The sequence below is a fragment of the Strigops habroptila genome, unplaced genomic scaffold (assembly GCF_004027225.2).
Source record: "Strigops habroptila isolate Jane unplaced genomic scaffold, bStrHab1.2.pri NW_022045634.1_ctg1, whole genome shotgun sequence".
Classification (NCBI taxonomy): domain Eukaryota; kingdom Metazoa; phylum Chordata; class Aves; order Psittaciformes; family Psittacidae; genus Strigops; species Strigops habroptila.
This window is the reverse complement of record NW_022651110.1, coordinates 671,685-683,275: the sequence shown is the minus strand read 5'-3', so window position 1 is coordinate 683,275 and position 11,591 is coordinate 671,685. Positions and strand designations below refer to the sequence as shown.

Here is an 11,591-nt window from a genome sequence, read left to right as displayed (position 1 = left end):
AGATGGCGTCGCGGCGCCGCCGTCGCTCGCCGATGACGCCACACCGCCGCGCCGCTTCCCCTCTCCCCCTCCCTCCCTCCCTCCCTCCCTCCTGGAAGGTCTTTAGCTCCCTTCCCCCCCCCGCCGCCAACCTCCTCCCGCCACTCCCAAGATGGCGGCGGCGCCGAGCCGCCTACGTCATCAGCGGTGCGCCGCGCGTGCCGGGGAGGGCAGAGGGCGGCGGCGCGCGGCGGCCGCTCCGGCGGGGCGGGGGCGCGCGGCGGGGGCGGCGCGGCCCAACATGGCGGCGGCGGCGGCGGAGGCGGCGGAGGCGGCGCTGGGGCCTCGTTCGCCGCCCCCAAGATGTCGGCGGCGGCCTGGTCGCGCCCGGCGTGACGTAGTCAGGCCCCGCCGCCGGGAGGGAGGCGGGGGAGCGGCCGGAGCGGAGCAGGAGGCGGTGGCGGCGGCGGCGGCGGCGGCGGGACCGGCGGGGCCCCCGGCGGGGGATTTAAAGGGACCATGTCCCCGTCGCGGCGGCTGCTGTGGAGGCCGGAGCCGGGCAGGAGGCGGCGGCGGTTGCAAGAGCGGCGCTGCCGCTGAGGAGAAGCAGCCCGGCGGGCCCGGCCCCGGGGGACCGGCGGGGTGAGTGCACCGGCGGGGGGGGGGGTGGCCCTTGGCCCGGCGGGAGACAAAGCGGAGCCGCTACCGGGGGACCCGCGCTTGGGGCGGGGGGAGGCGGCGCTGACACCCCCCCCGGACCCCCTGTACCGGCCCCGTCCGGGGTGCTGAAACGCGGGGGGGGGGGACCCGGGTGTCGAGGGGGGGACCCGGGGTCTGAGGTAACCGGGAACGGACCGGGGGGTGCCCGGGGTATGAGGTAACGGGGAAGGGACCGAGGGGTCCGGGGGGGGGGGGACCCAGGGTCTGAGGTAAGTGAGAGGGGTTCGGGGGGGGACGCAGTACCTGAGGTAACCGGGAAGGGCCCGGGGGGTACCCGGGGTATGAGGTAACCGCGAAGGGACCCGGGTGTCCGGGGACCTCCTCGGGAAGGGACCGAGGGGTCTGTGGCATGGGGGGGGGATCTGTGTTGGTGTGGGGTGACCCGAGTGTCCAGGGGGGTACAGGGAGGGACGGGGGGGTCTGTGCTGAGGAGGGGACCCGGGTGTCCAGGGGGGGTACAGGGAGAGGGGGGTGAGGTGCTGGGGGGGTCCGGGTGGGCATTTGGGGTCTGTGTTGAGTTGGGGACCCTGCGCCTGGGGCAGGCACAGGCAGCAGCACCGGGACACGGTGCCGGGGTCGGCATCCACCGGCAGGGCTGGGATGGATCCAGACCCATGCTAACGCTTCCCGTCGGCCCTTCCCGTGCCCGTGCAGCTCCACCGGCACAGGGGGAAAGGGACCAACCTGTGCCGAGGGGTTAAAGCAGCATCCGAGCATGGAATCTCCACCGGGAGCTCTTCATCCCGGTTCTCCACTGGTTGGAGCGGTGTTGGAGCCGGTGGGATCGGCGGTGCCGGGAGTGTTTCCTCTTCCCAAGCAGCTCCGTGGTGGTGGGGAGCAGGTTGGAGCACAGGCACCGTATGGCACGATGGCAGGAGCGATGCCACCGTCACTCGGAGCGCCTTTGGCTTATCCCAGTGTGGTTTGACACCACTTGGAACATCTTCGGCTCATCCCGGCACAGCTCGACGTGGATTTCCCTCCCCAGCGCATCGTTTTGAGGAGGTGCCGCATGGATCATCTCTGCTTGAGGCTGTGAAATCCCCTTCCCGCAGTGCTGACAACCCCACAGCCGAATTCCCTGCGGATCCCAGCACCGGATCCTGACAAAAACTCCTTGGATCCTGACAGAACCCCTCACCGCAGGATTTGCTGGAGCCAAAGAGGAAGAGCTCCCCAGGGAATGCATCCTTTGCTCATTCTGGCTTTGGGATGGGGGGGGGAAAAAAGCCACGCTTCTCCTAAGTGAGCTTGGTAACGCCGAGAAGGAATGAGGAGGGAAGTGATCCAGGATCCTGTCTGAGCCCTGGGAGCTTCCCGGAGCCTCCCCGAATTCCGTTTGCATTGGAATCCGGAGTTCTCTTCACCTGTTTTCTTCGTGGCTCTGATGTGTTTTGCATGTAGATGGTGTTTGTGCCACCTTGGTTGTGGCCTGGGATGGAACGGGAAAGACCGGCACCATCCTCCCATGATCCAGCTCCCATGTGAGGAAGGAGGAATCACATGGAAAACCCACAGAGCTGGAATCTGCCTGGTTGGAGTGAGCTGGACCCTGTGAGCTTGGGTGTGAACTGGTTTGGAGGGGATAAAATGGGCACAACCTGTGTTGTGGCTCTGCTTTGCTGGGCAAGGGCCAAAAGAGCATGTGGAAGGGCCAAAAGATGACGTGGAAGAGCCAAAAGAGCACGTGCAGGGGCAAAAAGGACGCATGGAGGGGCCAAAAGAGCATGTGGAAGGGGCAAAAGGGCATGTGGAGGGGCCAAAAGAGGATGTGCAGGGCAAAAAGGACACATGCAGGGTCAAAAGAGCACGTGCAGGGGCCAAAAAAGGATGTGGAAGGGCCAAAAGAGGATGTGCAGGGCAAAAAGAGGATGTGCGGGGACCAGAAGAGGATGTGGAGGGTCAAAGTGAGCACGTGGAGGGGCCAAAAGAGCACGTGGAAGGGGCAAAAGAGGATGTGCAGGGGCAAAAAGGACACGTGGAGGGGCTAAAGAGCACATGCAGGGGCCAAAAGAGCATGTGGAAGGGGCAAAAGTGCACGTGGAAGGGGCAAAAGGGCATGTGGAGGGGAGAAAAGAGGATGTGCAGGGGCAGAAAGGACAGTGGAGGGGCTAAAAGAGGACGTGGAGGGGCTAAAAGAGGATGTGCGGGGGCCAGAAGAGCACGTGGAAGGGCCAAAAGAGGATGTGCGGGTGCAAAAAGGGCACGTGGAGGGGCCAAAAGAGCACGTGGAGGGGCCAAAAGAGCACGTGGAGGGGCCAAAAGAGCACATGGAGGGGCCAAAAGGGTACATGGAGGAGCAAAAAGAGCATGTGGAAGAGGCAAAAGGAGGACTTGCAGGGGCAAAAAGAACCGTGCAGGGGCAAAAGAGCACATGGAGGAGCCAAGAGGACCCGTGGAAGGGCCAAAAGGGCACATGGAGGGGCCAAGAGGACTCGTGGAGGGGCCAAAAGGACCCGGAAGGGCCAAAAGGACCCATGGAGGGGCCAAAAGGACACATGAAGGGACCAACAGGATGTGTGGAAGGGCCAAAAGGAGTCATGGAGGAATGAAAAGGACCCATGGAAGGGCCAAAAGGACACATGAAGAGACCAAAAAGATGTGTGGAAGGGCCAAAAGGACATGTGGAGGGACCAGAAGGAAGCGTGGAAGGGCCAAAAGGACCCGTGGAAGGGCCAAAAGAACACATGGAGGGACTAAAAGGACACATGAAGGGACCAACAGGATATGTGGAAGGGCCAAAAGGACACATGGGAGGGCCAAAAGAACACATGGAGGGATGAAAAGGACCCATGGAAGGGCCAAAAGGACACATGAAGAGACCAAAAGGATGTGTGGAAGGGCCAGAAGAACACATGAAGGGACCAAAAGGACATGTGGAAGGGCCAAAAGGACCCGTGGAAGGGACCAAAAGGACCCGTGGAAGGGCCAAAAGGACAGATGAAGGGACCAAAAGGACGCGTGGAAGGGCCAAAAGGACCCGTGGAAGGGCCAGAAGGACCCGTGGAAAGGCCAAAAGGACACATGAAGGGACCAAAAGGACCCGTGGAAGGGCCAAAAGGACACATGAAGGGACCAAAAGGACCCGTGGAAGGGCCAAAAGGACACATGAAGGGACCAAAAGGACACGTGGAGGGGCCAAAAGGACCTGTGGCTACAGCCCGCTCAACTCAAGCGCACTTGGAGCCTGCTGGACCCCCCACGCTTGGCCATGACCCACCACGGAGGCACAAGATGAGCGTTGTCCTCTTGCTCCTTGGTGCTGCTCGACCACACGCCTCTCTTGGGGCTGGAGAACCCCACGTTGGGTTAAACCCACACGAGCAGAGCGCGCCCGAAGCCACGGACCCACACGCTTGGCCACGACCCACCATGGAGGGGCAGGACCCAGCGCTGGTCTTTGCTCTAAAGAACCCCCCATAAAGGGGGATCAAAGACACAGGCAAAGTCTTCCTCAGGCTCAAGCCCGGAGGAACCCGGTGCAGAAGCTCCTCCCGGAGCCGTTTGGCCTTGGGGAAAGGCCCCTTTTCCTCCCGACTTCCAGGGCAGGGAGCGATTGTCCCCACTTAACCGGTTTAGCATTTAAATTGTCCGGATTCTGCTCCGCCTTTGCATGGCTCTGGGGTGATGGGCTGGGGGAAGGGATTCCACAGTCTGGCTCCCACCCTGGAAGCGAGCAGAGCTTGGGAAGCGAGCTTGGGAAGCGAGGGGAGGTTGGGAAGAGGCTTCAGAGACATCACGGTGAGCGCTCGAGTCTTTCCGGGGTGTTGGTGTGGAGCGAGTTGCCGGGGGAAGGGAAGGAATCTCCTTGGTTTTCCCCATCCTGGTGAGCTTAAACCCCCCCCAAGTGGGTTTTTGGGAAGGCTGGTGGCACGGCAGACGGATGCAGCTGTGTTTTGGGAAGAATCAAAGGGAAAACTTGAGGAAATCCATGGTTTATGGAGCAAGGTGGGAATGTGGCACTGATGTCCCGTCCCGCCGCAGTCTGCGCTGGGTTGTGTGGGGTGGTGGTGGGTGATGCTGAGCTCGATTCCAGGGATTCGGTGTCATTCCCGGCGTGGGGAATTTGGCTCTGCTGCAGTGGGATGTGTTGTGGTGAGCGAAGGAGCGCGGTGCCGAAGGGATGCGGCGGTTCAGCGCTGGGGAGAGGCGGTGGCAGCTCCCACTGGGATTCTCCCAATGGATTCTGTCCTGGAGTCGGCTCAGATCAAACCCACAGCCCTCAAAAATGCAGCTTTTAAAGATAAGCCCATTTGGGGGTCGTTTTCACCTCTTCTCACCCCGGCTTGGGAATGTGCCGGGATCTCCGGTTGGATCGAGATGCGGCTGCGATTAAGAAGGAGAAGGGAAAACTCCGTGATGGCTTTTCCCAGCCCGGATCCCAGGTTCTCCTGCCTGTCCCCCGGTGCCTTTTCCTGCAGTGGGATGACACATTTTGGGATGATTCCTTGCCGTTTGTTGGGAATGTTGGTGCCGTGCTGGGACAACGCAATGTGGAAGCTTCTCCAACGCTCCTTGTTGGCACCACGGATGACCACTGGTGGGAGAAGTGGTAAACTGGGAATGCTCTGTGTGTCTGGCTGGATTTAAGCTGGATGGTGGTTAAAGATGATGCCATGACCCATAAGAGTGGTGAGAGCGGGTGGCTTCATCCCAGTGGAGCATCCCTGATCCCAGCAAACCCCTGAACATCCACAAACCGGGCTTCACTCCCCAAAACCCTCCCATGGACATGGAGGAGGCATCAATGTGGAGCCAATTGTGACGGTGAGAGTATCCCACCAGCACTGGGTGCCAAGCTGGGATGCTTCCTAAGGAATATCCATACCTCCAAAGCCGGCTGGAGCACCCGATCCTCACGGCTGAAAGCCACTGGCACGTGGAGCCCACGTAGGAATGAACTGAATTGATTTTCTCTTTTCCCTTCTAATGGGCAAACTTAAGCCACGTTCCCGGGGGAAGTGGCGGGATTCCAGGTTGGCATTTCGGGATGGCTGCAGGGTGTTGCTTGGGGTTTGCTCCATCCCTTCTCCTCCCTCAGCCCCCCCGGGGCGGGAAAACCTCTTGTGCCAGCTCGGAATAATTCCCTCTTCATTTGCATTCCTTACCTTGAAGGTATTTATAGGCTCTTCTCCAGGGTAAATTTAGCTCCTTCCTCTCCTCCCGTGTGCCTTTATCCTCCCATGGAGCTGATAAGCCCTTTAGTGCCTCTTTCCTCCTGGTTTTCCCTTCTTTGCCTGGATCCAGATTCAACCTGCGCTGCAGAGAGAGCAGGAGCCTGAGCTGATCCTTTTATTTCTCCCAATGATCCCACTTTTCACCCTTTAACAGCAGGATCTGGCCGCGGAAGGTGTTTTGGGGTGATGGGTTGGGTTTGGGGACACCCACACTCGAGTGGCCAGCACTTGGTTGCCCCTTTGAGGGGTCCCCAAGTCCTTTGAGGGGTCCCTAAATCCTTCAGGGGTCCCCCATTAGGAAGGTACCCATCCAGTTGGATTCACGCAGGGGGAAGGATGCAGCACAGCATCCCAAATCCCCCCCCACATCCTGGGTTTGGGGGTAGCTGGTGGCAGAGCAGAGCTCCCGTGGTGCCAACCTGTGGCTTTCCCGTCATGGGATGGAATTCTGGGGGGATCAAGGACCAGTTTGAGGGTGACTGGTGGGGTTTTGGGAAGCGCATGGTGGGGATGAGCATGGAGAGCAAATTGGGGTGCAGGGGGGAGAGGGGGGAAGCTTCATATTGGGGTCCAGCAGGGACCCAGCACCATGTCAGCACCAAGGGGCGAGTGATGGGACCCGATGTCTCGCCTGCTTCTGGGCCACCAAGAGCTTTGGTGACCACCGCAAGGCCTCGAGACCCGGAGCAGCCACTGCTTCTCCTCCAGCTCATCAAAATCCAGCTTCTCTTCTTCATGTCCTCCTCTTGTATCTCTGCTGCCTTCCAGGTTTGGCCGTGGGTCCCTGGCCATCGGCGTTCCCGAGTGCCGGCGCGGGGCTTTTATCCGAGTGACCCAGCACAATCGCCGAGGGATGGAGAAAGCTGTCCCGAGCTTCTCAGAGCGCCAAGGAGATGGAGGCAGAGCCCTGTTGATGCCACCGGAGCCAACCAACGAGACTTTTCCACCCCTGGAGTGTCCCCAAGGGGAAGAGCGAAGAGCAGCTTTCCTTCAGGATGCAAAGAAACCCCTGGAGAAGCCGGCATTAGCTGGGAGCTCGGTGGAAACGGAGGCAGAGCTTGAGGAAGATGCTTTCTATGCTGAGGATGATCTGGAGACCATGAGCAGGGAGGGGAAGGGACCCTCCAGTGTTGAGCTGTGCCCGTTGCAAGAGGAACCTGACTTCTTCTCATCACTGGCCCGTCAAGAGCCTGACGTCGCCCTGGAGGCACACGACGTTGCTGGTGAGTCCCTGGTTGGTGCCATCGGGGTGGCTTTTGGGGATAGGGATGAGGGTGAGACCAATGGGATGAGGTTCAACAAGGCTCAGTGGTCCTGCACATGGGCCGCACCAATCCCATGGAATGCTCCAGTGGCTGGAAACTGCTCATGGAGAAGGAGCTGGGGGTGCTGGTTGATGGAGCTGAACATGAGCTTGTAGTCAAGGTGGCCACCAGCATCCTGGCCTGGATCAGCACCAGGGTGGCAGCAGGGCCAGGGCAGGGATTGTCCCCTTGCACTGGGTGCTCATGAGGCTGCACCTCGAATCCTGGGTCAGTTCTGGGCCCCTCAATCCAAGAGAGACATTGAGGTGCTGCAGCGGGGCCAGAGAAGGGCACCGGAGCTGGTGCAGGGCCTGGAGCACAAGTGTGATGAGGAACGGCTGAGGGACCTGGGGGGTTTAGTCTGGAGAAGAGAAGGCTCAGGGGGACCTTCTCACTCTCTACATTAGGGTCTCCAGTTGTTACTGGTGTCCACTTGGATGTTGAGATGTTGACTTTAACTTTTTGGATGGAGTTCCTGATCTCCTGAATGCAGTTACTCCAAGTTGTCCGTAGACCCCTGATTGTCCAGTGTCTTTAGAGGGTTTAGAGGCAGGTGTCTCCTGCCTCAACTTCTCCAGCAACCCAGTGCCAAATGCTGGCCAGATGCCACCACCCCAAGTCTTACCTGAACCCTTCCATGTGTTTGCTCTCCTGTCCTTCCCCATCCCTGCATCTCTGCTGGGAATGAGGTGGGTGGTGGCCATGGATCCGACCAGTGGCCTCATTACTTTTCCCCTGGCTGGTGGGTCATTTGGAGTCTCCACCAACATGATTGACTTTCAACCTTATCTGCTGGTGCTTGGTGGCTCCACACCACCACAAGGTGGGTGTGGAAGGAGCGTGTTGCATCTGGGAAACTTCTCAGCTCTTTGATCCTTCACTGGGGTCAATGGGTGGAAAATTAACTCCAGGGCATGGACACAAGTGTTTAGAGATGGTGCTTAAAGAAGGAGGGAGGTGGCACCCCAAAACCAGTGAGGGCTGTGTTAGGAAGTGGAGAATGTCCCCATGTGGGTGTCCAGCCTGGCTCTGGGTGGGTGGTGGAGCTCAGTTGGGGTTGTTGGGTGCTTCAGGTGGACCCAGCTCTGCTCATGGGCTGCAGACCCCCATCACTTTCTCCCAGCTGGAGAAACCAAGGTGAAACGGCCCAAAATGCCCCAAAATGGAGGCACACCAGGCTAAGGGCCTTATGGGGTGGGAAGACCCCACACAGAACCTTGTGGTGTCACCAACTTCAAGGCTTTGGGGCTCTTCTGATGTTCTTTGATGGCTCTGTTCTGCCCCATTGGGCTTTGAGCTGAGCAGGAGGAAGGAATTCCCATCCCTGCTGGTGGCACCTGAACCCTCCCCAGCACCACGAGTGATGGAGGCTGGTGGAGAACCCTTCCCATGGCCTTTTGGTGGCCTCTTTCCCCTTCCTTGCTCCTTGGGGGGCTGGTTTTGGCTGTTCCTTGGAAGTTTTTTGGGGTGCTGTAACACAACAGGGGCTCTTCGAACCAGTCGTGGTACCTCAGGGTTGTGCATGGCACCAGCTCAGCACCTCATGGCTTGGGGCTGCCCAAGGAGAAGCTGGTCCCCTCAGTGTGTCCCCATGTCCCCAGCGGTGATGGAGCATGAGAAGGTTTCGCTGGAGGTGAGGGGAGGTTCTAAAGGAGGATTTGTCATCATGGAACTGGGAATGGGAAGGTTGAGGTTGTGGTTTGGGCTGCAATGTGGGATGGATGGTGCCATGAGGTCCCTGACATGGGGACAGGTTGCTTTGGGGTTGCTGTGGCAGTTGTGGGCTGTCACAGGGTCCCCAATGGGAGGACATCCTGCTCTGGATCAGGAGTGGTGTCACCAAGGCCAGTTGATGCCCCAACTCATGACCCTACCAGTGCCCTGTGTCCAGGAGGACACTTGAATGAAGGCAAAACTTGTGTTGGGTTAATCCAAGATGTAGAAGAAGGAGCTTTTGTGGGTCTGGTGTGGGGTTCTGGACCCCAAGTCTGGGGTTTGGTGGGGTTTGGTGGGGGTTTTATGAGGTTTTATGACGTTTGATGGTGCTTTGGTGGGGTTTGGTGGGGGTTTTATGAGGTTTTATGACGTTTGATGGTGCTTTGGTGGGGTTTGAGGGGGGTTTTATGAGGTTTGATGATGATTGATGGGGCTTTGGTGGGGTTTGAGGGGGGTTTTATGAGGTTTGATGACGTTTGATGGCGCTTTGGTGGGGTTTGAGGGGGGTTTTATGAGGTTTGATGATGATTGATGGGGCTTTGGTGGGGTTTGATGGGGGTTTTATGAGGTTTGATGACGTTTGATGGTGCTTTGGTGGGGTTTGAGGGGGGTTTTATGAGGTTTGATGATGATTGATGGGGCTTTGGTGGGGTTTGAGGGGGTTTTATGAGGTTTGATGACGTTTGATGGCGCTTTGGTGGGGTTTGAGGGGGGTTTTATGAGGTTTGATGACATTTGATGGTGCTTTGGTGGGGTTTGATGGGGGTTTTATGAGGTTTGATGATGTTTGATGGTGCTTTGGTGGGGTTTGATGGGGGTTTTATGAGGTTTGATGACGTTTGATGGCGCTTTGGTGGGGTTTGATGGGGGTTTTACGAGGTTTGATGACGTTTGATGGTGCTTTGGTGGGGTTTGATGGGGGTTTTATGAGGTTTGATGACGTTTGATGGCGCTTTGGTGGGGTTTGATGGGGGTTTTATGAGGTTTGATGACGTTTGATGGTGCTTTGGTGGGGTTTGATGGGGGTTTTATGAGGTTTGATGACGTTTGATGGTGCTTTGGTGGGATTTGATGGGGGTTTTATGAGGTTTGATGACGTTTGATGGCGCTTTGGTGGGGTTTGATGGGGGTTTTACGAGGTTTGATGACGTTTGATGGTGCTTTGGTGGGGTTTGATGGGCATTTGGTGGGATTTTGATGGGGCTTTGGTGGGATTTGGTGGGGTCTCGATAGGGTTTGGTGGGGTTTGATGAGGTTTGATGGGGGTTTAGTTGGGAATTGGTTTAGGAATGGCCCTGGGGGAAGGTGTTGGCTTGTCCCACCAGCTCAGCTCTCTTTGCTCCCATGGGGCTGTAGCTTGTAGGTCTCCTTCTTCCCATATCCTCTCCTGGGAGGTAATTCCAAGGTGTGGGGTGTGATGGGCACCAGTGCCACGTGTGTTGGGAAGTTGTTTGGGTCCATATCTCCAGCTTGGGGGGTGGTTTGGGACCAATCCATCCTTGCATTGGCATTAATTTGCCAGCGGGGAATACTGGTGCTCCAGCACATCCCACCTCTGTGGTGCTGGAGAGACTGGGTTGAGGGTGCTGGGTTTAGGATGGAGCTTGGGATGGCCCCAAATTGGGGTGTAGGGTTTGGGATGGAGCCGGGGGATGGTTCCAAATTGGGGTGTTGGGTTTGGGATGGCCCCAAATTGGGGTGTAGGGTTTGGGATGGAGCTGGGGGATGGTTCCAATTTGGGGTGTTGGGTTTGGGATGGAGCCGGGGGATGGTTCCAAATTGGGGTGTTGGGTTTGGGATGACCCCAAATTGGGGTGTTGGGTTTGGGATGGTTCCAAATTGGGGTGTAGGGTTTGGGATGGAGCTGGGGGATGGTTCCAATTTGGGGTGTAGGGTTTGGGATGGAGCTGGGGGATGGTTCCAAATTGGGGTGTTGGGTTTGGGATGACCCCAAATTGGGGTGTTGGGTTTGGGATGGAGCTGGGGGATGGCCCTAAATTGGGGTGTTGGGTTTAGGATGGAGCTTGGGATGGCCCCAAATTGGGGTGTAGGGTTTGGGATGACCCCAAATTGGGGTGTAGGGTTTGGGATGGAGCTGGGGGATGGCCCCAAATCGGGGTGTTGGGTTTGGGATGGCCCCAAATTGGGGTGTAGGGTTTGGGATGGTTCCAAATTGGGGTGTAGGGTGTGGGATGGAGCTGGGGGATGGTTCCAAATTGGGGTGTTGGGTTTGGGATGGAGCCGGGGGATGGTTCCAAATTGGGGTGTTGGGTTTGGGATGGACCCGCGGGATGGCTATGAACTGGGGTGTTGAGTTTGGGATGGAGCGTTGCTCTTGGTGGTGGCCTCTTGTCCCCAAGCAGGACACGGGTGTTGGGCTTGGTTTGTGTCACCTACTACCAGTGAAGAGGTGGAGAAGGGAGGTGGTGGTTGGGGCTTGCATGAAGGGGCTGTTGCTCTCTTAAGCTGTGGTTCCTGAAGAGTCGTTTCTGCTGGTGCTCAACGTGGTTGAATCTGTGTCTGTCTTGGTCTGAGCTGCCCAAGGACACACCAAAACCCCCCCAAGGAGTTGGTCCTTCAAGTCTTCTGGTAGATGTTCGTGTGGTTCTACAAACCCAACCCTTAAACTCTTCCTTAACCAAGCCTTAAATCCATTGTCATGGAGCATGTGTGAGGGTCCTGAGGTGCTGTCGCC

At 58.0% G+C, this 11,591-nt stretch overlaps 2 protein-coding genes across 7 annotated transcripts in view; both read left to right on the top strand.

The window, feature by feature from the left end:
* Positions 1–151: 151 nt before the first annotated feature.
* Positions 152–625, top strand: LOC115603382 (translation initiation factor IF-2-like). Its single transcript, XM_030475203.1, has one exon. It carries the CDS (start codon positions 152–154, stop codon positions 623–625), a length of 474 nt encoding a protein of 157 aa, XP_030331063.1.
* Positions 436–11,591, top strand: part of WIZ (WIZ zinc finger) — a 49,457-nt gene continuing 38,301 nt past the window's right edge. For 3 of the 6 annotated variants that reach the window (XM_030475311.1, XM_030475312.1, XM_030475310.1), the window contains exons 1-2: positions 1,367–2,253; positions 6,645–7,099. In XM_030475311.1, the coding sequence (XP_030331171.1) occupies positions 2,087–2,253; positions 6,645–7,099 (622 nt within the window). In that variant the 5' untranslated portion in view covers positions 1,367–2,086. Of the gene's footprint in view, positions 622–1,366; positions 2,254–5,608; positions 5,815–6,644; positions 7,100–11,591 lie in introns of those variants that run through there. The other 3 variants (XM_030475315.1, XM_030475313.1, XM_030475314.1) reach the window with 2 other exon arrangements.